This window comes from Puma concolor, chromosome F2 (assembly GCF_028749965.1).
Source record: "Puma concolor isolate L17-30 chromosome F2, mPumCon1.1.hap2, whole genome shotgun sequence".
Taxonomy (NCBI): domain Eukaryota; kingdom Metazoa; phylum Chordata; class Mammalia; order Carnivora; family Felidae; genus Puma; species Puma concolor.
Window position 1 is genome coordinate 129,895 of NC_141684.1, and position 27,953 is coordinate 157,847.

The 27,953-nt window shown below is 46.0% G+C and overlaps 2 protein-coding genes across 8 annotated transcripts; both read right to left on the reverse strand.

Moving 5' to 3' along the window:
* Positions 1 to 9,318: 9,318 nt before the first annotated feature.
* On the reverse strand, positions 9,319 to 24,871 carry ZNF34 (zinc finger protein 34). Of its 7 annotated transcripts, none has more exons than XM_086695857.1 (8): positions 23,427 to 24,871; positions 22,960 to 23,055; positions 18,871 to 18,954; positions 16,691 to 16,742; positions 16,191 to 16,278; positions 15,753 to 15,879; positions 15,196 to 15,315; positions 9,319 to 13,003 (listed from the first exon to the last, which is right to left on the reverse strand). In XM_086695857.1, the coding sequence occupies exons 5-8, from the start codon at positions 16,221 to 16,223 to the stop codon at positions 11,643 to 11,645; spliced, it is 1,641 nt and encodes a 546-aa protein (XP_086551983.1). In that variant the 5' UTR covers positions 16,224 to 16,278; positions 16,691 to 16,742; positions 18,871 to 18,954; positions 22,960 to 23,055; positions 23,427 to 24,871; the 3' UTR covers positions 9,319 to 11,642. The 7 variants fall into 7 exon arrangements, with proteins under 7 accessions (XP_086551983.1, XP_086551977.1, XP_086551978.1 ...); XM_086695851.1 differs by having other exon boundaries at positions 15,753 to 15,897; XM_086695852.1 differs by having other exon boundaries at positions 15,753 to 15,897; positions 22,892 to 23,055.
* Positions 24,872 to 25,013: 142 nt separating this feature from the next.
* Positions 25,014 to 27,758, reverse strand: RPL8 (ribosomal protein L8). Its single transcript, XM_025922687.2, has 6 exons — positions 27,613 to 27,758; positions 27,235 to 27,381; positions 27,014 to 27,155; positions 26,256 to 26,474; positions 25,443 to 25,558; positions 25,014 to 25,211 (listed from the first exon to the last, which is right to left on the reverse strand). Exons 2-6 carry the CDS (start codon positions 27,370 to 27,372, stop codon positions 25,053 to 25,055), a joined length of 774 nt encoding a protein of 257 aa, XP_025778472.1. The 5' UTR covers positions 27,373 to 27,381; positions 27,613 to 27,758; the 3' UTR covers positions 25,014 to 25,052.
* Positions 27,759 to 27,953: the final 195 nt, after the last annotated feature.

Here is a 27,953-nt window from a genome sequence, read left to right on the forward strand (position 1 = left end):
ATCCTGGGCCCACTTCTATCTGTTCTGTGACCTTGATCCAATCACATCCCTTCCTTAGCCTTGGCTTCTGACATGTAGATGAGAATATCACCATCCACATCACAGGGCTACCTTGAAAATTAAATGAAATCTACAGGAAGACCAGCCTAGCACTCAGTTCTGTCTAGTCTGTGTTGGAAGTTAGTACAACTCTGAACAGGTGCAGCTATCATGGGAGGCAGGGGACCACAGAGAGCAACAGGCTAGGGGAGCTGCTCACTCACCACAAAGAGACAGAAATGCTCCCCAACCCTAAGTGATCATGGAGAAGCTCAGCCCCCAGTCATGCAATGCGTGCAGGAAACAAGCTGAGGCAGGGTAGGGCACAGCTGGTACCGAGCGAGGACTCATTTCCCTCCTCAGCATGAAAGGCCACACGGCCACCTCCAGCAGGGACCCATGGACAGCCTAGAGGTCACTAAACTCAGGGGGCACCTGCAGACTGGTCCAGCCCTTGAGGAAGGGTGGGAGGGCCCAGATCCAGCTCTCAGTGGCCCTCTGGCTCAGATCTGATGCCCTGCCTGGGTCCTTCTGCCTTAGGGGTATGTACAGGGCCACCCACAAAGGTGTGGGCATGGGTACCACACATGCACACTGTGAGCATAACCTTACCCAGACTTACCATGACCTCTGGGTTAGGTGCTATTACCTATTTTACCTGGGGATACTGACTCAAGTCTTCCCTAACCGGCCAGGGTCCTCAGCTGTCTGATCCTCTGACACCAGTAGTTCATCTCCCTGATAACTGCCCAGCGCTATTAACAATTATTAATAATCACCCTGTGGTCTGAAATGACATTGTTCCCAAAGGCCCTTTGCCATCAGCAGGCTGACAACTCAGTTTCTAATCCTGTGAGCTGAGGAGGCAATAGGACACCTGCAAGGAGTTAACCCACCAGACACCCAGGCATGACTGTACAAATGGCCCAGTGGAAACATCCAGAACCAATGAGTCCCTTTGCCTGCACTCCCTCTCATTCTTAGATGGGCTTGACACTTGGCCCCTGTGAAAATGTGTCACCAATTCATGTTGCCAGCCCTCTTAAGCCAAAACCAAACAGCCAAGAGAACTTGTCAAACCAAATGTTCTCTAGTTTTGCACAATGAAAACCACCAGCATCTTTTTTTTTTTCCAGGCATTTCCATTAAATATGCTTCTTCAGACTACACTGCCTCACCACACCTCCCTGGCCCCACTAGCCCTCCCACCCAGAGCTTTAATGCTCCCTTCCAGGCCACAATCCTTTGGGGGTGCCACTGGTTTAGAGGACATTGACACTGATGGGAGGAAGGACCCCCAGAGCAGGGGTTCTTAACAAACAACCCAATGAGAAAACATCTGGGCCACAAGCAGTGACAGGGCAGAAGATATGAAAGGAGAGATGGTTCCTATAAAAACACAGAGAAATACAGGTTTCCTGAGTAATCAGTCAAATGCAACACTAGCCAAAGTCATGCCTATTTAATTAGCAAGCAGAGGTTAAAATTACAATATCCTGTACAGGGGGGATGTGTGGAACTCAGACATGGCTCTACTCAAATTTACATCCTGACACAGAAGGTAAATGTTTACAATGATTCAGTGCTGGTGACATGGTATATTGGGTCAGCCACCCTACTTATATACATCAGTGTCCATGTCGTGCAGGAATCCATCCCTCCACCCAAACAGCTATTTGGCTGACAAGAATTGTCCGAAGTAACTCTTCTGGAACACCAGAGTCTAGTCAAACACTTATGTGCAGCTTCCAGGAGTGAGCCTGATGAAGACGGTAGTAAATTTCAGCAGATTTCAGTGAAATTCCACCTACCATGCCCACCTCTTATCCCATGGCATGCAGCCATGTGGATAGCAGTCTGCATTCCTGGTGTGCCTTGCTGGAGCCAGGATGGACAATAAGGGCCTGGTCCTCCAAATATCAGGGTTGTGTGTTTTGATGGTTTATTGCCATTTTTTCAATCACTGAGGGGCTGGCATAAGTTTAGCTGCCATTGTTTTAAATGCTGAAATAGTTTCTGGGAGAGAGTAGAAAGATTAGAGATAATGCTTGTTTCTTCCATTTTCGGGAGACAGACACCTAACAAAATCTTTTTCAGGATGCTGGATGACCACACACATAGCAGGACAGAACAGAAACATCAGGAGCCACACACATCAAAGAATAAACACTTTGCAAAAAAATAAATTGAAAAAGTCACAGATGGCTCTAGCCATCAACAAGCAAGATTCATCAATCTCTGAGAGGTGGGAGACTCAGAATTTCAAAATGCTCAAAATGTCCAGTTCTCAACAAAAAATATTACAAAATATACAAAGAAACAGTAAAGTATGGCCCATTCACAGAGAAAAAAAATAACTTGACAGAAAACCCTCCTGAGGAAGTCCAGACAGTGGAATTATTAGTCAAGGATTTTAAATTAATGGTATTAAATATGTTGAATATGCTAAAAGAAGCTCTAGAGAAAAAAAACTAAAGGAAATCAAGAAAATGATATATGAATATTAATAAAGAGACATAACTTATAAAAAGAAACCAAACAAAGTCTGGAGCTGAAAGTACAATAACTAAAATGAAAAACTCACTGGGGCAGTTCAACAGATTTGAACAGGCAGAAATAAGGATCAGTGAATTTGAAGAAAGGACAACTGAAATTACCCAGTATGAGAAGAAGAAAACATAATGAAGAAAAACAGATCCAAGAAACCTATGAAATGGGATCAAAAGTACCAAAGTACACATTATACAATTCCAAGAAGGAAAGGACAGAAAGGAGCAGAAAAAGGTATTTGAAGAGATAATGGCTAGAAACTTCAAAATCTGAGGAGACGTGAAAATACTTGTCTGAGAAATTCAGTGAACTCCGAACAGGATAAACTAAAAGAGACCCACACTGAGACACATTATAGTCAAACTGCCAAAACCCAAAGATAATGAAAATGTTGAAAGAAGCAATAGAGAAACAATTCCACATGCACAAAGGAGCCTCAGTAGGATTAACAACTGATTTCTCTGAAGCCAGAAGGCAGTGGAGGGGTGGGGGGTGGGGGGGTATTAATAAACTCGAAAGGAAAAAAGTTGTCAACCAAGAATTCAATATCCAAAAAAACTATCCTTCAAGAATGAAGGTGAAATGAAGACATTTCCACATAAAGGAGCGCCTGGATGGCTCAGTTGGTTGTGTCCGACTTCAGCTCAGGTCATGATCTCATGGTTTGTGGGTTCGGGCCCCACATCAGGCTCCATGCTGACAGTGTGGGGGACTGCTTGGGATTCTCTCTCCATCTCTCTGTCCCTCCCCCATTTGCACTTTCTCTCTCTCTCAAAATAAATGAATATACTTAAAAAAAAAAAAAAAAAGGAAATGATGGGGCGCCTGGGTGGCTCAGCCAGTTAAGTGTCCAACTTCAGCTCAGGTCATGATCTCATGGTCCATGAGTTCGAGCCCCACGTCGGGCTCTGTGCTGACAGCTCAGAGCCTGGAGCCTGCTTCAGATTCTGTGTCTCCCTCTCTCTATGACCCTCCCCCATTCATGCTCTGTCTCTCTCTGTCTCAAAAATAAACAAACATTAAAAAAAAAAAAAAGGAAATGAATTGTTTAGAAATTCTGGAGGTCTAATAACTGTTAGGGAGAGGAAGGAAGGAAGGAAGGAAGGAAGGAAGGAAGGAAGGAAGGGAGGGAGGGAGGAAGGGTGGGAGGGAGGAAAGTTGACAGAGCTCATTAACAGTACACCTGCTCTACAAAAAATACTTTTCAGGAGGCGCCTGGGTGGCTCAGTCAGTTAGGCATCCGACTTCGGCCCAGGTCATGATCTCGTGGTCTGTGAGTTCGAGCCCCGCGTCAGGCTCTGTGCTGACAGCTCAGAGGCTGTAGCCTGTTTCAGATTCTGTGTCTCCCTCTCTCTCTCTGACCCTCCCCCATTCATGCTGTCTCTCCCTGTCTCAAAAATAAATAAACGTTAAAAAAATTTTGAAAAAAAAACCACAATACTTTTCAGGCTGAAATGAAAGTACATTGCACAGTAAATCAAAGCCATAGGAAAAAATAAAGAACACTAGTAAAAGTAAATAGGTAACTATAAAAGATAGTATTACTTCACTTCTGTTACGGTTTGTAATTTTTCCTACATGATTTGATATTCAACTGCATAAAATAATAATCATAAGTCTCTTAGTGGGCATAAAACATAAATGTGTGATCTATGACCATAACAATGTGAAGGGGGAGGGTCAGCGTTAAATATGAAGAGTGTTTATACTATTAAAATTAAGCCAGTATTATTCAAACTAGGTTGTTCTATTGGGGCAGCTGGGGGGCTCCATTGGTGGAGTGTCCAACTTCAGCTCAGGTCATGATCTCACAGCTCATGGGTTTGCAGCCTGCGTCGGGCTCTGTGCTGACAGCTCAGAGCCTGGAGCCTGCTTCCGATTCTGTGTCTCCCTCTCTCTGCTCATCCCCTGCTCATGCTCGCTCTCCCTCTCTCTCTCTCTCTCTCAAAAATAAACAAACATTTAAAAATATTTTAAAAAACAGGTTGTTATAAGCTTAAGATGTTAATATAATCCCCACAGTAACCACAAAGAAAGTAACTAAAAATATAAATATACAGAAAAGGAAAGGAACTAGAATGGTACACGACAACACACACACAAAGCAAATAGTAATCGAAAAATTGAGGAACAAAAAAACCAAGACATAAGACAGATAGAAGTAAGTCTCTCATCAGTAATCACACAAAATATAAATGGATTAAATTATCCTATTAAAAGTAGAGGTTGGCAAACTGGATTGAAAAACATCAGGATCCAACTACATGCATCTATGAAAGACTTCATCTTAGATATAAGGACACAAAGAAGTTGAAAGTAAAAGGACGAAAAAATATATTTCATGCAAATAATAACCAAAAGAAAGTTAAAGTGGTTCTAATATTTTCAGAAAAGGAGACACTTTGAAACAAAAAGGATTAGAAGAGACAAAGAAGGAAATTATGGACTGATAAAAGTTTCAATATAGCAAGATATAACAATTATAAACATACACCTAACAGTAAAGCTCCAAAATATATTAAAGCAAAAATGATAAATTTGAAGGAAAAAAAAACCCAGTTCTATAAGGATTGGAGACTTCAATACTCTACTTTTTTTTTTTTTTTTTAACAGAGAGAAAGAGAGCAGGGAAGGGGCAGGAGAGGGAGAGAGAACCTTAGGCAGGCTCCATGCCTAGGGCAGAGCCCAATGTGGGCTCTTAGCTCATGACCTCGAGATCATGACCTGAGCCAAAATCAAGAGTCAGATGCCTAACCTACTGAGCCACCCAGGCACCCCAACTGCACTTTCAATAGTAGATACAACCAAACAAAATCAATAAGAAAACCTGAGGTGCCTGGATGGCTCAGTTAGTTAAGCAGCCAACTTTGGCTCAGGTCATAATCTCATGGTTTGTGGGTACAAGCCCCACATCAGGCTCTGCACTAACAGTGGGGAGCCTGCTTGGGATTCTCTCCCCACTCTCTCTCCCCCTCCCCAACCCGTTCTCTTTCTTTCAATATAATAAATAAATAAACTTAAAAAGAGAGAGAGAGAAGCTGAAGGACACTAAAACCAGCTAGACCTAACAGACGTCTACAGAACACTCGACCCAATATCAAAATACATATTCTTGGGGCACCTGGGTGGCGCAGTCGGTTAAGCGTCCGACTTCAGCCAGGTCACGATCTCGCGGTCCGTGAGTTCGAGCCCCGCGTCAGGCTCTGGGCTGATGGCTCAGAACCTGGAGCCTGTTTCCGATTCTGTGTCTCCCTCTCTCTCTGCCCCTCTCCCGTTCATGCTCTGTCTCTCTCTGTCCCAAAAATAAATAAACGTTGAAAAAAAATTTTTATAAAAAAAAAAAAAAAACAAAATACATATTCTTCACAAGTGTACCTGGAGCATTCTCTAGATCATACTATAGTCTACAAAACAAGTCAATATATATATTTTGTTTGTTTGAGAGAGAGCGAGCACACACAAGCAGGGGAGGGACAGAGAGAGGGGGAGAGAGAATCCCAAGCAGGCTCCGTGCTTTCAGTGCAGAGCCTGATGCAGTGTTCAAACCCACAAGCCATGAGATCATGACCTGAGCAGAAATCAAGAATTGGATGCTTACCCATGTCAGGACCCAGGTGTCCTGAGAGAATCTTTTTGTTGTTGTTTTATTTATTTGAGAGAGAGAAAGAGAGAGAGAGAACAAGCGGGGGAGGAACAGAGACAGGGCAACAGAGGATCTGAAGCAGGCTCTGTGCTGACAGCAGAGAGACCTATGCAGGGCTGAACTCACTTAACCGTGAGATCATGACCTGAGCCAAAGTTGGACACTTAACTGACTGAGCTACCCAGGTGTCCCCAAGTCGTAATATATTTTAAAAGATTAAAATCATAAATTATCTTTTCCAATCACAATAGAATAAAACTAGAAATCAATAACAGATGAAAAACTGGAAAATTAAACCAAACTCTTAAACAACAAATGGGCCAAAGAAGAAATTACAAGAGAATGTACAAAATACATAGTGACAAATGAAAACAAAAAAACACAAAATACCAAACCTTATAGGATGTGGTAAAAGCAGTGCATTGAAGGAAATCTATAGCTATAAATGCACACATTAAAAAAAAAAAAGTTCTCAATAACCTAACTGTACAACTTAAGAAATTAAAAAGAAAAAAAAAGCAAACTAAACACAAGTTAACAGAAGGCTAATTAATAGTAAAGATCAGAGTGGAAATAATGAACTACAAAATAAGGAAATAGAGAAAATAAAAAAAACTAAAAGTTGGCTCATTAAAAAGATCAACAAAATTGACAAACATTTAGGCTAATAGAAAAAATTCAAATTAATAAAAACCAGAAATGAATGTGGGGACATTATGACCAGACTTAGAGAAATAGAAATTATTATATGAGCACACTAAAATGATTATATGCTAACAAAATACATAACCTAGATGAAATGGACAAATCCCTAGAAACACACAATCTACCGATGACCCATGAAGAAGTAGAAAATCTTAATAGACTTATAACTCTAAGAAGATTGAATCAATGATCAAAAACCTCCCAACAAAGAAAAGCCCAACACAGATGCCTTCACTGGTCAAGTCTCTCTCTCTCTTTTTTTTTTTTTTTTAAGAGAGAGAGAGATTGAGAACACTTGAGCTGGGGGAGGGGCAGAGGGAGAGAGTCTCAAGCAGACTCCATGCTTATCGAGGGGCCTAAGGCGGAGCTTGATCCCACAACCCTGGGATTCTGACCCAAGCTGAAATCAAGAGTCAAATGGTTAACAACTAAGCCACCCAGAAGCACCTTCACTGGTCAATTCTACTGAACATTTTAAAAAGAAGAAACACCAATCCTCAATATCTTCCTGAAAATTAAAGTGGAAGTTTTACTTGCCTAATGAGGTTAGCCTAATGCTAAAATCAGAGAGACAAAGACAAAAACTATGGACCAATATCCCTTATGAATATTGATTCAAAAATCCTCAATAAGGGGCACCTGGGTTGTCAGTCGATTGGGCATCTGACTTTTGGTTTCAGGTCAGGTCATGATCTCACGGTTTGTGAGTTCAAGCCCCACATCGGGCTCTGCACTGATAGTGTGTAGCCTGCTTGGGATTCTCTCTCTGCCTCTCTCAGGAGAAATAAATAAGCTTTGAAAAATCCTCAATAAAATACTAGCAAAATGAATTCAATAGCATATTGAAAAGGATTATACACTATGACCAAGTGGGGTTCATTCCCAGAATGAAAGAATGGTCAACATGAAAATCATTATAATAGATCCCATTAACAGAACGAAGAAAAACCCCATGGAAACTTTTCAATTGATACAATAAATAAAATACTTAGAAATAAATTTAGCCAAGGAGGCAAAAGACTTGTACACTGAAAAACAGCAAAGATCACGAAGTTAAAGAACATATAAACAAATGAAAATACATCCTATGTTCATGTAGTGGAGGACTTGACACAAGTGATCTACAGATCCAATGCAATCCCTATCAAAAGCTGTGATTTTGCAGATAGAATAACTCACCCTAAAACTCATATGGAATCCCATATAGGGATCCCAAATAACCAAAAAGATCTTGAAAAAGAACAAAGTTGGAGTATCTGGCTGGCTCAGGAGAGAATGCAACTCTTGATCTCAGGATTGTGAGTTAGAGCCCCATGTTGAGTGTAGCGATTAAACATAAAATCTTTAAGGGGCGCCTGGGTGGCTCAGTCGGTTGAGTGTCTGACTTCGGCTCAGGTCACAATCTTCCTGTTTAGGAGTTCAAGCCCCACATTGGGCTCTGTGCTGACAGCTCAGAGCCTGGAGCCTGTTTCAGATTCTGTGTGTGTCTCTATCTGCCTCTACCCGCTCGTGCTGTCTCTCTCTGTGTCTCTCGAAAATAAATAAACAAAATCTTAAAAAAAAAAAAAAAAAAAAAAAAAGAGGGCACCTGGGTGGCACCATCAGTTAAGCAACAGACTCTTGATTTCTGCTCAGGTCATGATCTCACAGTTCATGGGTTCAAGCCCCACACTGGGCTCTGCACTAAGTGTGGAGACTGCTTGGGATTCTCTCTCCCGCTCTCTGCCCTTCCCCCTCTCACACGGTCTCTCTCAAAGTTAACTTAAAAAGAACAAACAAGTTGAAGGACTCATTTCCTATTCTAAACTTCCTAGAAAGCCACAGTTATCAACAGTATGGTGCTGGCATATAGGCATATAGATGAATTGAACAGAACTCAGAAATAAACCCTTGCACATATCATCAATTGATTTTAGATAAGGGCACAGACCATTTGTTATGAACTGTTTGTGTTCCCTCCCCCCGTCCCCATTTAAACATTGAAGCTCTAACCCCCAATGGGACTGTATTTGTAGACAGGGCCTGTCAACTGGTGATAAAGTTTAAATAAAGTCATAAATATGGGACCTAATCTGATAGGGCTGATGCCCTTATAGAAGTAAGAGACATCTGAGATCTCCTCTACCATGTGAGAGCACAGTGAGAAGGCAGCTGTTTGCAAGCCAGGAAGAAAATCGTCACCAGGGTTGAAATCAAACAGCACCTTGATCTTGGACTTAGTCTCCAGAACTATGACAGGTTTGTTTTTGATAAATTTGGGTTTTAAGCCACCAGTTCTGTGGTATTTTTATGGCAGCCTGAGCCAATACAGGCATACCTTGTTTTATCATGCTTTGCTTTATTGTGTTTCTTACAAACTGAAGATCTGTGACAATCCCATGTCAAGCAAGTCTATTGGCAGTATTCTCCCAACAGCATTTATTCACTTTGTGTCTGTCACATTTTGGTAATTTTTGCAATACTTCAAACTTTTTCATCATTATTACATTTGTTATGGTAACCTGTGACCAGTGATTATGATTCACATGATGACTACCATTTGTTTGAAATAAACTGTTCAAGGTATGCACACTGGTTTTTTAGACATGCTATTGCACACTTAATACGCTGTCCCGTAAATGTAACTTTCATATGAAATGGGAAACCACAAATTCATTTCACTTGCTTTACGGACATATGTGCTTTATCACAGTGGTCTGGAACTGAGCCCTCAAGATCTCTGAGGTATGCCTATACACCATTCAATAAGGAAAGCCAAGTCTTTTCAAAAAACGTTGTAGGATGGGGCGCCTAGGTGGCTCAGTCGGTTAAGCACCTGACTCTTGGTTTTGGTCATGATCTCAGTTTATGGGTTCAAGCCCCACATTAGACTCTGCGCTGACACACAGAGCCTGCTTAGGATTCTCTCTCCCCTTCCCTTTGCCACTCCACAATTTGTACTCTTGCTCTCAAAAATATATGAATAAACTTTTAAAAACAATGTTGTAGGGAAAATTGGAGGTCTACTTCCAAAAGAAGGAATTTGGACTCTTACCTTATACCATATTAAAAAATTAGCTTAAAATGGATCAAAGACCTAAAACTACAAACTTCAGAAAAAAACAGAGGGGCAAATCTTCCTAACCTCGGACTTAGCAATTTCTTGAGTAGGACACACAAAGCACAGGCAACAAAAGAAAAAAATACACTGAACTTCATAAAAATTAAAAACTTTTGTGCAACAAAGGACACTAATAACAATAGACAGAACTCACAGAATTAGAGTAAATATTTCCAAATCATATACCTGATAAGGGATTACTACGCAAAACATACAAAGAACTCCTACACCTCAACAATAAGAAAGAACCCAATTCAAAAGTTGGCAAAGGACTAGGACAGACATTTCTCCAAAGATGATATACAAATGGCCAATAAATGCCTGAAAAGATGTTCAACATCATTAGTCATCAGGGAAATGCAAACCAAAACCATAATGAGATACCACTTCACACCCATTAGTATAGATATTATTTTTAAAAATGGAAAAATTGGGGTGTCTGGCTGGCTCAGTCAGAAGAGCATGCGACTCTTGATCTCAGGGTTGTGAGTTCAAGACCCATGTCGTGTACAGAAATAAATATATCAACCTTTAAAAAATGGAAAATAACAAATGTTGGCAAGGATGTGGAGAAATCAGAACCTTCTATTCATTGCTGGTGGGACTATAAAACGGTACAGCCACTGTGTGGAAAAGTCTGGCCGCTCCTCAAAAAGCTAAACGTGGAATTACCATATGATCCAGCAATTTCACTCCCAGGATTATACCCCAAAGTACTGAAAGGATCCAAAAAATACTTGTATACAACACCCAAGTGCCCATTAAGAGATGAATGGATAAATAAAACATGGTATCTACAAATCAAGGTCATATTTTTCAGGCATAAAAAAATGACATTCTGATACAGGTTACAACATGGATAAATCTTGAGGACATTATGCAAAGCGAAATAAGCTAGATATAAAGGGCAGATACTATATGACTCCATACCTGAAGAAGCCAGACTAGGCAAATTCAGACAGAAAACAGAACAGACTGTCAGCAGCCGAGAGAAAGGGAGAGTTATTATTTAATGCGTACAGAGTTTCTGTTTCAGATCATAAAAGTTCTGGAAATAGTGGGGATGGTCATACAACATTGTGAGTGTATTTAATGCCACTGAGCTGTACACCTAAAAACGGTAAAAATGGTAAGTTTCAGGTTATGTGTATTTTACCACAATATCACCTCTATTAAGATACACGGAAAAGCATGAACATTATGCTAATCTTTTTAAATTACAATATGTAAATATGTAGAATTTTTCCAGGGTGACTTTTCTAGGATCGAGGAAATAACAAAGGAAGATCCTCTGTGCTGCAATGACAAGCACGCAGTATTTTCTTTTGACAACGCGCTGAACTGTGTGAAAGGAAGCTTATGCTAAATCAGCAGTAATGGATTCATTTTCTAAACGGGGGGAATCACAAGAACTTCTTTTTGCCTACCTCTCTCTCAATTTCTCTAAAATGAACATGCACGGCTTCGGGATTAAGGAAAGAGTTGCGTTTGTTTTTAATTAGAAATGCCCTTCATCTGTGACAACACTGTATGGACAATAAATAAAGGGGTGGGGTGGGTCATATGGAGAAGTGCACAGCAGAACTCATGCGCCCTCGTCCACAGTCACCTCGCAAAGTCCTCCCGGAGGTGAATCCTCTGATGCTGGCACATGTTGGAACTGTGCCGGAAGGCTTTCCCACACTTGCTGCACTTGTAGGGCTTCTCCCCCGTGTGGATCCTCCGGTGCTGGATGAGGTAAGTACCCTGGCTAAAGGCTTTCTTGCAATCGCTGCATTTGTACGGCTTCTCTCCGTGGTGTGACCTTTGGTGGTGGATGAGTCTGGAACTGTTGTGGAAGGCCTTCCCACACTCACTGCACTTGTACGGCTTCTCTCCCGTGTGGATCCTCTGATGCTGAATAAGGTGTGTGCTTTGGCTGAAGACTTTGCCACAGTCATTACACTCATAGGGCTTCTCTCCAGTGTGGCTTCTCTGATGTTCAACCAGTTTGGTTTTTTGGATGAAGGCTTTCTCACATTCATTGCATTTATAGGGTTTCTCCCCAGTGTGAATTCTTTGATGTTGGATAAGGTTAGAACTTTGGGTAAAGCCTTTGCCACATTCTTTGCACTCAAATGGCTTCTCTCCAGTGTGAGTCCGACGATGCCGGATGAGGATTGAGCCATCACTGAAGGCTTTCCCACAGTCATTGCACTTATAGGGTTTCTCTCCAGTGTGGATTCTCTGGTGGTAAATAAGGGAAGAATAGGCACTGAAGTGTTTCCCGCAATCACCACACTTGTAGGGCTTCTCCCCAGTGTGAATCCTCTGATGCTTCATGAGGTTGGGCCTTTGGTTGAATGTCTTCCCGCACTCACCACACCGGTAGGGGATCTCCCCTGAATGCATCCTTCGGTGACTGATGAACTCGCAGCTCTGGCCGAAGGCTTTCCCACACTCTTCACACTTGTAGGGCTTTTCTTCGCTATGAAGCCGCTGGTGCTTGACGAGGTTAGCACTGTACCTGAAGGCTTTCCCACAGTAACCACAATGATGCAATTTTTTCCCAAGAGGAATTATCTGAGCTTCTTTAGCCAGATTTGCACTGAAGAATTCCCCAGAATCATGGACTACATTTATCTTTTTTGTCCTGTGTACACGCTTATGGTTATTGAGGTATGATCTCTGTTCAAAACTTTGTTCACATATATCACATTTGTGAGGTCTCTGGTCAGAGATCGGGCTTGACTGGAAGCTGAGGCTCCCTGCAGACTCCTGGATGCTCTCCTCATTAGTCCATATGACTGGCCTCAGGCATCTCTGTTCCACAGGCTCGTCCAGGCTGTCCTCTGGCTCCCGGACACACGCACGGGCCTCTCCAGGCTCAGGTCCCTGGGAAACAGCACTCTGGAGTCGATCCAGTTCTTCCCCATCAAGCATTTCTCCTGAAGACAACTCCCTGTACTCAGTCCTGGTCCCACGAGCTGAAACAACAAACACATCTCTGGACCACCTGTTCTGACTTCAGAAGGAAGGTACGAAGATGCTGCCAACCATCGGTGCCGTACCGATTCCACCATCTCCAGGGTTACAACGCCTTGCAGAGAGGAGAGCCGGTAGCTCAGAGGCTTAAAGAACTTACCCAAGGCTGCAGTCATGTGGCAGTGCAAGTATTTAAACCAGGCCTGACGAATTCTTCCTGCCCGCCTTCTGCCCACAAAACCTTCCTAAGTGCGGCTATAGGGCGCAGGTCCTCATTACAAAGGGACAGAACATGGAAGCTTCATGCCACCACGGAGACCAGGGGGCCCTGAGAGTCACAGAGGACATCTGACAAAGAAGGGAGTCTGAGGCCACTTAACAACAGCTAATTCACCCCAAAATTCAGGGTAGGAAAACCAGGTGCCTCCTCAGGACGTCAGAAGGCCAACCTCGTGCCAACCATGGGCCTTGGTGTCTCTGAGCTCCCCCTCGCAGGCTATACCCATTCCTGTGTCTTTTCTCAGGGGCCTGAGAGGCAATTACCAGCCCCTTAAACTCAAGGTGCCACACAGAATGGTTCCTGATACCCTCAAGCCTCCTCTCCTTCCTGCCTTGACCAGACATTCATACACCAACTCCCCTTGCAGAAACATACCACCAGAAAGGTACTTTCTGTGAACCAAGAGAAACATCCACAACGACCCCAAAACGGGGACAACCAAATGTCAACAAGAATGGAAAATATCTTGGGAGTGCCTGGGTGGCTGTCGGTTAAGCATCCAACTCTTGACTTCAGCTCAGGTCATGATCTCACAGTTTGTGGATTCGAGCCCCACATCAGTGTGGAGCCTGCTTGGGATTCTCTCTCTCCCACTCTTTCTGCCCCTCCCCTGCTCTCTCTCTCTCAAAATAAATTTAAAAAAAAAAAAAGGAAAATAATTTGTGGTAGATTCACATGGCAGAACATCATGTGGCAACGAAAGAGAACAAACTGAGTACACCACAGCAGCCCTCACAATGTTCAGATGCGTGAGACAAGACACAGAGTTGAGGGGCAGAGTGCCGTCCCCAGGAGTGAGAGAGAAGGGTCCTGTGAGGAGCAGTGGGAAATGACAGGAGGCCCAGTGGGCTCCCAGGGAACTAGAAAAGTTCTACATTTTGATCTGGAAGAGGATTTTTATAAAAATTCACTGAGTTATAAACAAGATTTACCCTGGTTCTAGAAGTATTCATATTTGAATAAACAAATTTACAAAAGAGAAATTCAAGTCCTTTGAACCAAGAGTTGCTTCTTAGGACATCACCAAGACGTGCAAAATAACACTTATCAGAGTTGTTCATGGCAATGAAACTACAGAGCACCCTTTCCACTGGCACTTCCAACAAAACCAGTGACTGACTTGTGCATAAAGACGGACACTCATTGGGGCGCCTGGGTGGCTCAGCCGGTTGAGTGTCCGACTTCAGCTCAGGTCACAATCTCACGGTTCATGAGTTCAAGCCCCGCGTCAGGCTCTGGGCTGATGGCTCAGAGCCTGGAGCCTGCTTCTGATTCTGTGTCTCCCTCTCTCTCTGCCCCACCCCCCCCCCCCCATTCATGCTCTGTCTCTCTCTGTCTCAAAAATAAATAAACATTAAAAAAAAATTTTTTAAATAAAAAAAAAAAAAAGATGGACACTCATTGAGTGAAAAAGGAGGTGACAGCAGTACACTTGGGAGCACTGCATCCCTGCATCCCTGTCAAGAAGCAACATTCGTATGGGCGTGAAACAGCACGAGAAAGGGGAGAGTAGGAACACACTGGTATCTGGGTGATGACATATTCTCTCTTTCTTGTAATGGTCCGTGATTGCCAAGTGGCAATTTTAGTAAAGGAGAATGAAGCGATGGTCTCCATACTATGGCCCTGCCTCACCCTCCTCACAGGGCATGAGCTCTGGAGGGCAGGGCTCCATGAGGTCCCATGGACCCAGCCTTCCCTCACAGCATACCCGAATGCCCTTCCCTCTTCTCCTCTGCCAACAATGCCCCCTCTCACCCTCCTAGAAGATTCAGCTCAAGAATTACCACAATTACTCAGAATAATGCTGCCCCAATGCACCTTGTTCTCAATTCCGGAACCATTAACCATACACCCTGGACTCCAACAGATGCCTGTTCACCAGCTGTTGGGGAAGAGGCCCCCTTCACGCACCTGAGACACTGACTCTCGGTCGCCCTTTCCCTTTGGCACCCTGTGCATCCAGGACCCATGGTTCATCCCCTCGCTCCAACTGTGTGATCACCCCAGGCTTGGGACCTGCACGTCCAGCTCCTAAGAAGAAAACAGGGCCTGGGGTTGGTGCCAAGGAACAGGGCTGCACTGAGCATGATCTCACAATGTCTCCTTCCTGTGGCAGGAAGAGAAGCACAGGCAAAGTGGGGTGATGGGGAGTCTGGACACTCTGGAGGGCTGGGAGCAGTCATAAAGAAGCAAACTGAACACAGGGAACAAAAGTGCAGAGGGCTCTCTCCTCTTGGAAGGTACACAGTCCCTCTGGGGAGGGACCTGTCTTGGGTCTGGAGCAGGAGGCACTCTTATCTGGGAGCTCAGAGTCAGATGACAGAAGCACAGACCCAGCCCTGCCTGGCCCCTCCTCTAGCAGACCAGGCCTGCCCAGGACCAGGGGGAAGAGGCCCCCAGCCCAACCCCTGCTGAGCCCCCAGTTCCCGGGGCTGTTCCCTGAGCTGCATCCTAGTGAGGGGCCTTACCCAGGGAGACCAGATTCCTGTAGGTCTCCAGCATCACGTCCCTGTAGAGGCCCCTCTGAGTAGGGCCCAGACGGCCCCACTCCTCCCGGGAGAATAGCACGGCCACGTCCTCAAAGGTCACCTCAGCCTGGAATGACAAGGGCTGCTGCAGGCCCAGGTGCGACTCAGCATGGGCCCTGGGGGCAGGTGCCACAGAAGCATTCTAGGAGCAGCAGCACAGGGGCAGCTACAGGAATGATCCCCCAGCATGACCCAGGGGAGTGGCCCGGGCCTTGGCTGCTAAGCCAGCTAACTAAGGAAGGCCGGGGGAATCCCAGGGTCACTCCTCCTCTGCTCAACGCCCCAGACCAGACATGCCTCACAGTGCCTGCTGAGGCAGCAGAAGCAGGAAAGCCCCGTGTGGAGACTTCACACCTCCCAGGGAAAACGGATGCTCACCTGGGGCAGGGCAGACAGGTGCAAAGTTGCCATCGCCTGGTACCCTGGGCTTCCAAGGGGAGGAAGTCAGCAGTAAGCCACACTGGTGCTGAGGGAAGAGAAAGGAACACGTGGAGGCCCAGCCTGGCCTCTCCTGTGGGCACCTTCAGGACCATGTTCATCCCCATCAGGGCACAGCTGGCCTCCCAGGCTGACTCTGCTCCCTGCCTGGGGCTACCCTGCCCAACCTGGCACCCAGTACATGGACACGTGCACAACTCCTTGGGTCATCTGCTCCCCTCAACTTCCCTGACACGCCAAGCTGTCTCATTCAGGAGAAAGACGGAGATACCCATTCATTTTACATGAAAGAGTAAAGACAACTCGTTAAGTATTGAGAAAAAGAAAAAGAAAATCAACGGAAGGCATAGAACAAAGTCAAAGTACAGACGGCAAAAAATACAACAGTAGTGGAAACAATTCAGTGGATGAGTAATAAGAAATAAAACAATTAAACTCACCTACTAGAAGTACAAGACTCTCCAACAGATGCACACAACGCATCTACATAACCTAAAATAAAGTAACACAAAGGCTGAATATAAGACAGATTAAACAAACACTAATTAAAATAAAGCTGTAGAAGATATATACCTTTTCTTTGCCTTTAAAGCTCTTTATTGAAATATGAAATTTATGAAGAAGAGTTGAGAAATCCTGAACACACAGCTCCAGGGGCAATCACAAGGGCCCACACCGACAGAACCAGCATCAACGTCAGCCCTCCTGCCCCTGCAGGCACTGCTTCCTCCCTGAACGCCCAAGAGTGAAGCTCTACCCTGAATGCCACCACCACGGATCAGCTGTGCCTCTGGTGAGTTTTTTATCAAAGGAAATATAAGCTGTCTATACTCTTGACTTCTTCCCCTCATTCATGATATTTGTGAGCTTTTAATATGCATTGCTATGTGTGGATCAGCATTTATTTAAACCAATTAAAACAGAACTGAAAGCAAAAATTATAGGAACAAAAATAACAATACACGTTAATTAAAAGGAAAATCCACCAAGAAGACGTAATTACAGACATGTATGTATCTACCAACAAAATCCAAATGTAGAAAGCCAATGCTCTAACTGAAGCAGCAAAGAGGAACCTGGCAAAGCTCCACTGGAATGAGAGATTCTAACACATATCCCTCAGAAGCAAGAGGACTGAGTAGAGAACAGCCACTTAAAACATACAGAATAGACACTTTCCAAGATGCACATTCAAAACTATTAAAATAACATCATGAACCAGGCAACAATGAAAGTTTCAACAACTTCCAAAGGCTGACATCATTTGGGAAAACATTCTCTCACCAGACCGCTGTTATGCTGGAAATATATGCTAAAGACAAGTACCCCTTTCCAGAAAACCATAAAAATGGAAACAAAGGCCACCTAACAAAAAAATATACATTCTTTAAAATTTTTGTTTTAATGTTTATTTATTTGGAGAGAGAGAGCACGAGCAGGGGAGGGACACAGAGAGAGAGGGAGACAGAGAATCCCAAGCAAGCTCCGCACCATCAGTGCAGAGCCCAACGAGGGGCTTGAACTCACCGAACAAGAGATCATGACCCGAGCTGAATCCAATAATCAGACATTTAACCAACTGAGCCACACAGATGCCCCGAAAAATGTGCATTCTTAATGCACTTATTTTAGCATAAGAGAGACTGAAATAAACTATCTAAACATTCAATAAGAAATTAGACATAGACTGAGAAAAGTGGATTCAAGGAAAGATTTAAAAAAAAAAAAAAAGGGGCGCCTGGGTGGCGCAGTCGGTTAAGCGTCCGACTTCAGCCAGGTCACGATCTCGCAGTCCGGGAGTTCGAGCCCCGCGTCAGGCTCTGGGCTGATGGCTCGGAGCCTGGAGCCTGTTTCCGATTCTGTGTCTCCCTCTCTCTCTGCCCCTCCCCCGTTCATGCTCTGTCTCTCTCTGTCCCAAAAATAAATAAACGTTGAAAAAAAAAATTAAAAAAAAAAAAAAAAAAAAAAGAACACCACTCAATTTAAAGAAACAAAATAATATCTGGGGCACCTAGGTAGCTCAACTGGTTAAGCGTCTGATTTGATTTCAGCTCGAGTCATGACCTGACCTCACAGTTTGTGAGATTGAGCCCGAGATGGGCTCCACACTGACAGTGTGGGAGCTTGCTTGGGATTCTTTTTCTCTCTCCTCTCTCTGCCCTGCACCCCCCTTGTGTGTGCTCTCTCTCTCTCTCTCTCTCAAAATAAGTAAACATTTTAAAATACATAAAATAAAGAAACAGAAAATAACACTGGTCCTTTAGAATGCTAATAACAAATATCTGGCAAGTCCAATGAGGGGGAGGCAGCACAAAAGATAGAAAAAGAAATACTATTAAAAACAAAAAAGTCAGGGAGGGGGGCACCTCAGTGGCTCAGTCAGTTAACCGCCCAACTCTTGATTTGGGCTGTCATGATTCAAGGGTTGTGGGATCAAGTCCTATGTCAGGCTCCACACTGAGTATGGACCCTGCTTAACATTCTCTCTCTACCCCTCTCTCTCTCTCTCTCTCTCTCTCTCTCTGCCCCTAGCCCCTCTCCCCTACTGACGCTCTCTATGAAATGAAATGAAATGAAATGAAATGAAATGAAATGAAATGGGGGACACAACTCTACATACCATACATTCAACAATGGCCATCAAGTGTTGTCCAAAATGCCAGGGACAAAATGGTAAAACTTCACTGAAGGACATCAAAAAGACCTACGGAGAAACAGACAGTATTCATAAATAGGAGGATTCTATTCATAAAAATGTCAGCTCTGCTCAAATAAACCTATTAATTCTGTGCAATCAAAATTGCAACAGGACATAACACAAAATCTGACAAAAATGACTAAATATCAAAATAACGATCCATGATTAACTAAGACAATGCCAAAAAAGAACTAAGGTAGGCAGAGGCATGCCCTCCCACCTATCAAGACTTACTGTAAGGCTATGGTAATAAAAGCAAAGTGTAAGCAAAGTAAAGAAGATAAGGAACAGACCCATGCATATGTTAATGACATGCTATTCATAATGGTACCAACACAACTGATTTTCCTTAGGAAAATAAAATTCAATCCCTGCCTCCTATGGCCAACAAAAATATATTTTAAGCACATAGAAGACCTAAATATTTTTTTTTCAAATTACAGCTATTCTAGGAAAATACACAAAATACAGTCCATAGAGGAGAAGTTGCTTAATTTTACTCCAAAAATTTTTCTGTACAAAACACAAAATTAAAAGACAAGATGCAGAGTGAAAGATATTTGCAGACATAATACATAAGAAAAGATACACAGAATATACCTTAAAACACACACACACACACACACACACACACACACACACACACACACACGACAAGACCATTCATTTAAGAAACTAAACACAGAATGACTTGGTAAGTCACAGATGATGAAATCAAAGAGTCCAATAAACATTTGAAACGATCTTCAACGTCATTGAGAATTGGAGAAATGCAAATTCAAGACTTCTCTCCCCACAGTTTGGGAAAAATATAAAATGCTTCGCAATATCAAATGTTGAAGACATAAAGAACAATGAGATTCTCAGGGTCCTGCGGGAGTATAAACTGGTACAGTCACTCTGGAAATCCACCTGGCACCACCTGGAAGAGCTGAAGCCCTGTAAATTCAGTCAGGAAACCTAATTCTAGGTATGTGCCCTATAAAAACTCTTGCTAATGCACACAACAAGATACACAAGAATGTTACCATGTGGCTGTGTGTACCAAAACAAACAAACAAAAAAACACCCCAAAATCAGAAACTTCAGTATCTACTATCAGGGAACAGTCACGGTCACAGCGATTGAAAGAAATGAACCACATCAATGTCAGAGGCAATACAAAGCTATAAGGTTGAATGAAACTGTTAAGTGCAGAATATCAATAGTACATAATGTACGGTATGCAGACTTTTAAACACAAAAACTCTAGTGGGTATGTAAAGGTATAAGAAAATGTGTTGACAGCAAAATAATAATCAACAGAGTGAAAAGGCACCTAAGGAATGGGAGAAAATATTTACAAACCATGTATCTGATAAGGAATCAAGATCTAAAATATATAAAGACCTCACACAACTCCACAGGTTAAAAACCAAAAACCCAACTTAAAATGGGCAAAGAACCTAAATTTCTCCCTCAAAGCATACAAATGACCAACAGGTACATGAAAAAGTGCTCAACATCACTAGAGAACTGCAAATAAAACCACAATGAGTTATCACCTCACACCTGTCACAATGAGCATTATCCAAAAGCAAAAGATAAGTGCTGGTGAGGATACGGAGAAAAGGGAGCCCTTGTGCACTGTTGGTGAGAACGTAAATTGGGGCAGCCATTATGGAAAACAATGCAGAGGCGCTTCAAAAAATTGAAAATAGAACTAGCACATGATGCACCAATCCCACATCTTGTTATATTATCCAAAGGAAATGAAATCACTCCCTGAAAGAGAGATCTGCACTCCCATGGTCACTGCAGCATTATTCACAATAGGCAAGACAAGGAAACAACCTAAGTGTCCAACGATAGATGTAGGGATACAAGATGTGGTACATATACACAATGGAATGTGACTCATCCACAAAGAATGAAATCTTGCCATTTGCTACAACATGGGTAAACCTGGAAAATATCATGCTAAGTGAAATAAACCAGACACAGAAAGACAAATACTACATGATCTCACTAACATGTGGTATCTAAGGGCCCAAATCATAGAAGCAGAGAGTAGAATGGTTTGGCTGCCAGGGTTTGGGGGTTGGGAAAAATGGAGACATATCCATCAGAGTACAAACTTTCAGTTGCGCTAGATGAGTAAGTTCTGGAGATATAACATACAGCACTGTGACTACAGTTAACATTACTGTATTGTAACTCTGAAACTTGCTCAGAGGGTAGATCTTAAATATCCTCACCACAGAATAAACAAAAAAAGGGCACCTGGGTGGCTCAGTACGTTAAGCATCTGACTCGATATCAGCTCCAGTCACGATCTCACTGCTAAGATTGAGACCTGCATCGGGCTCTGTGCTGACAGCAAAGAACATGCTTGTGATTCTCTCTCTCCCTCTCTCTCCGCCCCTCCCCTCCTAGTGCTCACTCTCCCTCAAAACGAAAAAAAGAAAACAAAAAAAGCAAATGGTGCCTGTGTGAGGTGCTGGATGTGATTATCTCACAATGTATACCTGTATCATTTTTTTTTTTTAAACTTTTTTTTTTTCAACGTTTATTTATTTTTGGGACAGAGAGAGACAGAGCATGAACGGGGGAGGGGCAGAGAGAGAGGGAGACACACAATCGGAAACAGGCTCCAGGCTCTGAGCCATCAGCCCAGAGCCTGACGTGGGGCTCGAACTCACGGACCGCGAAATCGTGACCTGGCTGAAGTCGGACGCTTAACCGACTGCGCCACCCAGGCGCCCCTGTACACCTGTATCAAAACATCAAGTGTACACTTAAAACTTCCACAATTCCTGTTTGTCAATTACACCTCCATAAAACTAAAACAAAATAAAAAACTGCTGAAACTATGTCCAAACTAAGGGTTGCTTAGGGAAGCAAATGGGACTGGGGACCCTGCCTCTAAGGGCAATTTCACTTCAACAGCTTTCTTAAAAAAATAAAAACAAAAACTAGGAGCGCCTGGCTGGCTCAGTCAGTAGAGCATGCAACTCTTAACCTCTCAGGGGCATGAGTTCAAGCCCCAGTTCAAGACTCTCATGGAGTCTACTTTAAAAAAAAAAAAGGAGGGGGGGACGCCTGGCTGGCTCAGTCCCTATAGTATGCTACTTCCTTAACCTTGGGGACACAAGTTCAAGCCTCACATGACGCATAGAGATTGTTTAAAACAAATAAATAATGTATTTTTTAAAAATTGAAAGCTTGAAATACACGTGGCAAACCTAGTCACTAGTGTTTGCTAATCTATTCTCCATATTTTTAAGTTTTCTCTAAAAAAGATTTTTTTTTAATGTTTTCAAAGCACAAAAACATGGTGTTTTTTAAATACATTTTTTAAAACGTCTTCAGTTCCTGACCTTGAATAGAGGCCTCTAAGAAGACACATAAAAACGTGGCTGCTAGGGGAGCCTGAGTGGTTCAGTCGGTTGGGCGACCGACTTCAGCTCAGGTCATGATCTCACAGTCTGTGGGGTTCCAGCCCCCATCGGGGCTGCTCCGAGCCTGCTTCGGATTCTGTGTCTCCCTCTCTCTGCCCCTCCCACACTCACGCTCTGTCTGTCTGTCTCTCTCTCAAAGATAAAACAAACATTAAAAAATTAAAACAAAAACAAAAACAAAAAACGTGGCTGTTAAGAGAAGGCCTTGGAGCGCCAGAGGCAAAAGAGGATGGTTAGGAAGGTATATCGGTGGGGCAGGCATTTCGGAGAATTGCTAAAGGCAAGAGGGAAGCGAGGGGCACGGGAAGGGGGATGGTAAATGGGAAGGACAAGAGCCGAGGAGAAAGAGTGTGTTTTGGCATTAACTGACCCAAGCTAGAGACCCGGTGAGGAGAGAGATGGGGCTAGGGACAGGGAACAGGACGACTCAGTGGAGAAGCGGGGGGGGGGGGGGGGGGGGGGTGGAGAGCTGGGGAGGAGTGGGGAATACAACCTGGACCCACATGCGAGGGAAAGACTCGGCTCAAGCCGGAGGCTATGGTAGCGGGGGTTATTTGGAGAGCTGGCTTACCGTCTGCGGGGTGGAGAAGAGCTGGCAAGGAGAGGGCCTCGAGTCACCAGGCCATGAGGGTCCCGGGCATCCCGGGACGCAGCCCTCTAGGGCGACCTGGGAAGAGGAATGCGGTGGAGAGACGCCGAGGCTCCCGGAGTCATAAAACCCGGGAAGGGGAGTCTCGGGCGGGGCAGGGGCCCGGCAAGGAAGGACTCCCGGCCAGGGCGATGGGAGAGCGGGACGCCAGGTTTGGGGAGGACACCAGTCGGGGTTTGGGACCCATCGGAAAACGCCGGAGCAGGAACAGGGCTTTTCGTGAGGACTCCGAAAGTGGGGAGGGAGCCTGCCCGAGGGACGCCGGGCGGGAGAGGTTGTCGACAGCGGGGTGGGCCCCGGCCCGAGCATCGCGTTGCTACAGGGAAGGGCTGGCACCCCGCGCCCGGGAGACCTCGCGGTCACCGCCGCCCCCACCCAGCCACACTCACCTCAGCACCGCAGAGGAGCCGCCGCCGGGCCAGGCCCCAATAGCCCCACCCGCTGCAGCACGGCAACCCAACCGGAAGTGACCTCCCCACCCCGCGTCCGAAACCGGAGGTACCCTGGGGCCGCTCTGGGAAACGGACTCCTCGTCTCTGTAGTTAGTCTCCCTAAGGAACTGTAAACTCCGTGCCGGAAGCCGGGAGCGCTGCCACTGGGTGGCAGCCTGGAACCATGACCCCGAAGCTTCAGATCCGAGGCAAGGGGAGACTTAGGAACCCATTTCGAAGATTAATAAACTACAGCAATTTTCAGGGGAAAGCTCTCTAGTAATTCCTCAAGGCACTGCCATCAACAAAAGAACAGGTCCTTTCCTTTTCCGAGAATGGCAGAGAAGCCATGTGATGACCAAGAAAGATGCTTATTGGTTAGAGCCCCTTTAGTTCAGCACACTGAACGCAAGCTGCGTCCACTCTAACTGGGGTAAGGGGTTCCCGGGTGATTGCGAGTAGAACAAAGCCTCCCTGGGGCCACTTCTTGGCTAAGGATCCAGACCACTTTATCCAGAAGGGGAAAGCAGTGGCAGGCAGGTTATTCTACAGATCAGGTGACCAAGCCTAGCCCTCTTTCGTTAAAGAGAAAACCCCAGCCTCCTGTATGTTCTACCCATTACCAAGGCCTAGCCCTGCTAGGTTCACTGCCTAGGTGTGGTGGGTGGTCAAGAGGCCAGTGGAGACCGGGAAAGCAAGACCTGTGGGCAAGGTTCATGCTAGAGACAAGTGCAGACCCCACCAAGAACCCACCTGGCAACAACCAAAAGGTCTGCTCTCTGGTGGGAGACGCCGGACTGCACACAGCCTCTCGAAACAACCCTGAGGTGACTGGTTCTGATGCACTCTGGGAGATGGTCCCCAGGAACTCTCAGTCCCTTGCCTTCCTGCCTGTGGTCTGTACAACGAGTGTTCTACCTCAACCAGCCACCAACCTCTCTGCCCCCAGCCTTCCTGCTTCAAGGTATCACTTATAGAGGGCTGCAGCCCCTGCTTTTTACACAGGTTCACAAAGGGAACTACTGGGGCAGGGAGCTCTGGGAAGCAAGTGTCCCGGTTCTGAGGCTGCCATTACCATCTCTGCGCCAGACTGGCTCAGCATGATCTGCCTTGGATCTCCCACCTTTGATGAACTGTCAAAAGTTTGGGACAAGGTACCATGAGCCAAACAGGGAGCCCATTTGTCCTGAGAAACTAACCTACCCTGGTCCTGGCTTCCCACTGTAGGATGGCTTCCTGGCTCTCCAGCCTGCAGCTTCAGGAGCACCACTCTCACCCCAAAGGATCCATACCCTGACTTAGATCCTCCAAGCACTCGAGAGAAGTTAACACAGATGTGGGCAGAATTCTCTGCTCTGTGTACTGCACGGCACAGTAGTTTCCAGGAATCAAGGTGTGAAGATCCCTAGCACCCCACCTCTTCTTTCCAGAGCTTTCACTGTTCACTGGTGCATCTAACTTCATCTTCCTTCTCCTTACACAAAGAGCTCCATGGAGGTCCTCCCGGCAAAGACCCTTCCCTCTGAAACCACAAGCAAGCACAGCTTAGTGGCAAAAGGACAGATTTTATTGAGCTCCTCGTCCCTAGTTTTCTTTCTCCTGCACAGTCTTGGTTCCCCGCAGACGCCCGGTCCGGCGGGCAGCAATAAGACCCACTTTGCGGCCAGCAGGAGCATCTCTGCGGATAGTAGAGGGTTTGCCAATGTGCTGGTGGTTGCCACCTCCAAAAGGATGCTCCACAGGCTGCAAGCAGAAAAAAGTGGTATTAACATAGGGATGTGGACCCCATCTACCTCAGGACTTGGGTAAGAGCAGGATCAACTGACACGTGCCAACAAACCGTAACACAAAAAAGGCTCACGTTACGTACCCTCTACCACAGAGAGGAGACACTCCAGGAAAGCACCTGTCCATCCAGCCTCCCAGCCCCCAAATCCCTCAACACCCCAACTGCCCGATTTCTGGGTTACTTACATTCATGGCCACACCACGCACACGTGGCCAACAATTCCTCTTTGCCTTATATTTGTGGTAAGCACGCCCAGCCTTCAGAATGGGCTTGTCAATGCGGCCACCTCCAGCCACCACACCTGTTGGGGAGATCAGGCACCTGAGGGAGGTGCACCATACCCTCCCAGAACTTCAGGACCCTATCAGGCTCTAAGCATCCTTGCCAGTACCCCACCCCCACACCAACCACCCTCTCACGACAGTCCTACACCATCACACAGTTCCCAAAATTTCATTAACACCCCAAAACTACCACTGAGCATTAAGACCCTTCGCAACCCAGTAGCCAACATTAAATTTTTCTGGATTTCTCAGGCAGCCAAGCCAAGCCTTTCCCCACGTCATCTGTAATGTCGACCTCAACCCATGATTCTCCAGGGAAGCTCCCACTTTGCTGTGTCGGAGTGGATCACTCGATCTAACCTCCAAACACCAACAGGATGGCTAACCCAGCCTGACACACACATCTTGGCCAATTTTGCTTACTTCGTAGTAAACATACACTCAACAGCATCCCTTGAGTTTGCCACAAGAATAAAAAGATGTTGCCCAAATAGCAAAGTGAGCCAGGGCTCAAATCTTCCTTAAAGCATTTCCTAGTAGCTTAAAAAAAGTTACACATCCCTGAAAAAGCTCTTAACTACATGGACGTGACAGCAGGAATCACGGAAGGGCAGATTAGGCCACACTACAGACAAGTCTGACCAACAAGTCCCAAAGCCCAGCTCTAGCTGTTGACTTCACAGGCACAGTGTTCAACTGCTGCCTGCCACTCACCAACCACAGCTCTGTTGGCTGAAGAAATTACTTTCTTTGAGCCGGAAGGCAGCTTCACTCGAGTCTTCTTGGTCTCTGGATTGTGGGAGATGACAGTGGCGTAGTTTCCGGAGGCTCGGGCCAACTTGCCCCGGTCACCAGGCTTCTCCTCCAGACAACACACAATAGTGCCCTCAGGCATAGTGCCCACCGGGAGCACATTGCCTATGTTGAGCTGGGCTGCAAGAAGCACCATAGGTCAGTACAGCAAAGTGGTCCCCCTTAACTACTGCTCATCAGAAGCAATGCAAACCCAAGTCCCCAAGAAGGCCAGCACAGCCCACAACATCCAGCCTCCTCCTACACAGCTCTCTGGGCATCCCCTCTAGTATGTTTAGCCAAACAGCTCTCACTAGGTGAGACTTCTGCCTGGATGTTCCTCCTGACTTACGATGTAACCCTCCTCCCAGCAACCACAGGTCCAATCCCCTCCCCATCTCGACCTTCCACACCACACGCAAAGCTTACCCCTTTAAAAAAAAAATTTTTTTTTTAATTTGAGAAGAAAAAAAAACAAAAAACAAAAGTAAAAACAAAAACGTGCGCGCGAGCGAGTCAAGGGCAGAGAGAGGAGGAGAGAGAAAATCCCAAGGAGGCTCCACAGTGTCAGCGTCAGCGCCACCGCGGAGCTCGACGCCTCCAACCGAGATCAAGACCTGAACCGAAATCAAGAATCCGACGCTTAAGAGACGGGCAACCCAGGCGTCCGCGAAACTTACCCTTCTTGCCGCAGTACACGAACTGGCCGGTGTGGATGCCCTCAGCAGCGATGAACAGCTCCGTCCGCTTCTTGAACCGGTACGGATCCCGAAAGACTACCTTGGCGAGGGGTGCACCGCGGCCCGGGTCGTGGATGATGTCCTGCGGGCCGAGGTGGCATGAGTGGCGGGTCCCGGCGGGGCGCCCCGTGTCCCCACCCGCCCGCACGGGATCCCCGCACCTTCACGATGCCCTTGATGTAGCCGTGTCGCTCAGCGAAGTCCACGGCTCGCAGACGCGCAGCGCCCTTCCGGTGCTTGACGTGCGCGCGGAACACCGAGCCGGCGCCCTTTCTCTGCCCACGGATGACGCGGCCCATGGCGGCTGTCTGGAGGCGGCTTACGGTCAGCGCCCGGGCGGCCCAGGCAGCCCCACCACCCTAGCTTCAGGGTCCCAGGTCCCCAGGATCCTCCCTCCAGGTCCCGACCCTTTCCCACCCCCATCCCTGGCCCTGCACCCCAGCTCTCTCTCAGGAATCCCGCCGGGGTCCCTAGCTGACCCCAGGGCAGCGGATGGCGGTGGATAATGCCAGGGCCGCCACGCCGCATACACGTCCTACCTGCTGCCGAGCGCGGCCGGAAGAGGAGACACAGCGGAGGAGAGCCGCCTTATCTTCCGGGGCGGGGCCGAGAGCCCCTGGACCTTCCGACACGGCCGTGAGCCCAGTGCACGCCGGGATTTGTAGTCATCCCGCGGGTGCCCGCGGCCCTTATCGGGCCGCCGGGGCGCCAGGTCACGCAGGTGACCGGATGTCCTGCAGCGGGGTCCCTGTGGACGGGGCCCGGGAGGAGGCGGGAGGGATGTCCGGACTTCACAGAAGTCTCACGGAGGACGAGCGTCGCCCACTGAGCGGCCGAGGAGACTCCCCCCTCCCCCCCGCCCCCCCGAGAGGTTGGGTGA

What these genes read in the sequence shown, in the direction of transcription:
- ZNF34 (XM_086695856.1), bottom strand. Translation starts at nt 16,223, where the DNA reads ATGGCAACTTTGCACCTGTCTGCCCTGCCCCAG. An exon ending in CAGGAATCTGGTCTCCCTGG is followed by an intron (nt 15,316 to 15,752) that starts GTAAGGCCCCTC and finishes TTTTCTTCTTAG; the next exon opens with GAGCTGGACGTGCAGGTCCC. An exon ending in ACCGAGAGTCAGTGTCTCAG is followed by an intron (nt 13,004 to 15,195) that starts GTGCGTGAAGGG and finishes TTGTTGTTTCAG; the next exon opens with CTCGTGGGACCAGGACTGAG.
- RPL8 (XM_025922687.2), bottom strand. Translation starts at nt 27,372, where the DNA reads ATGGGCCGCGTCATCCGTGGGCAGAGAAAGGGCGCCGGCTCGGTGTTC. An exon ending in CGTGTACTGCGGCAAGAAGG is followed by an intron (nt 26,475 to 27,013) that starts GTAAGTTTCGCG and finishes TGCTTCTTGCAG; the next exon opens with CCCAGCTCAACATAGGCAAT. An exon ending in AGCCAACAGAGCTGTGGTTG is followed by an intron (nt 25,559 to 26,255) that starts GTGAGTGGCAGG and finishes TCTCCCCAACAG; the next exon opens with GTGTGGTGGCTGGAGGTGGC.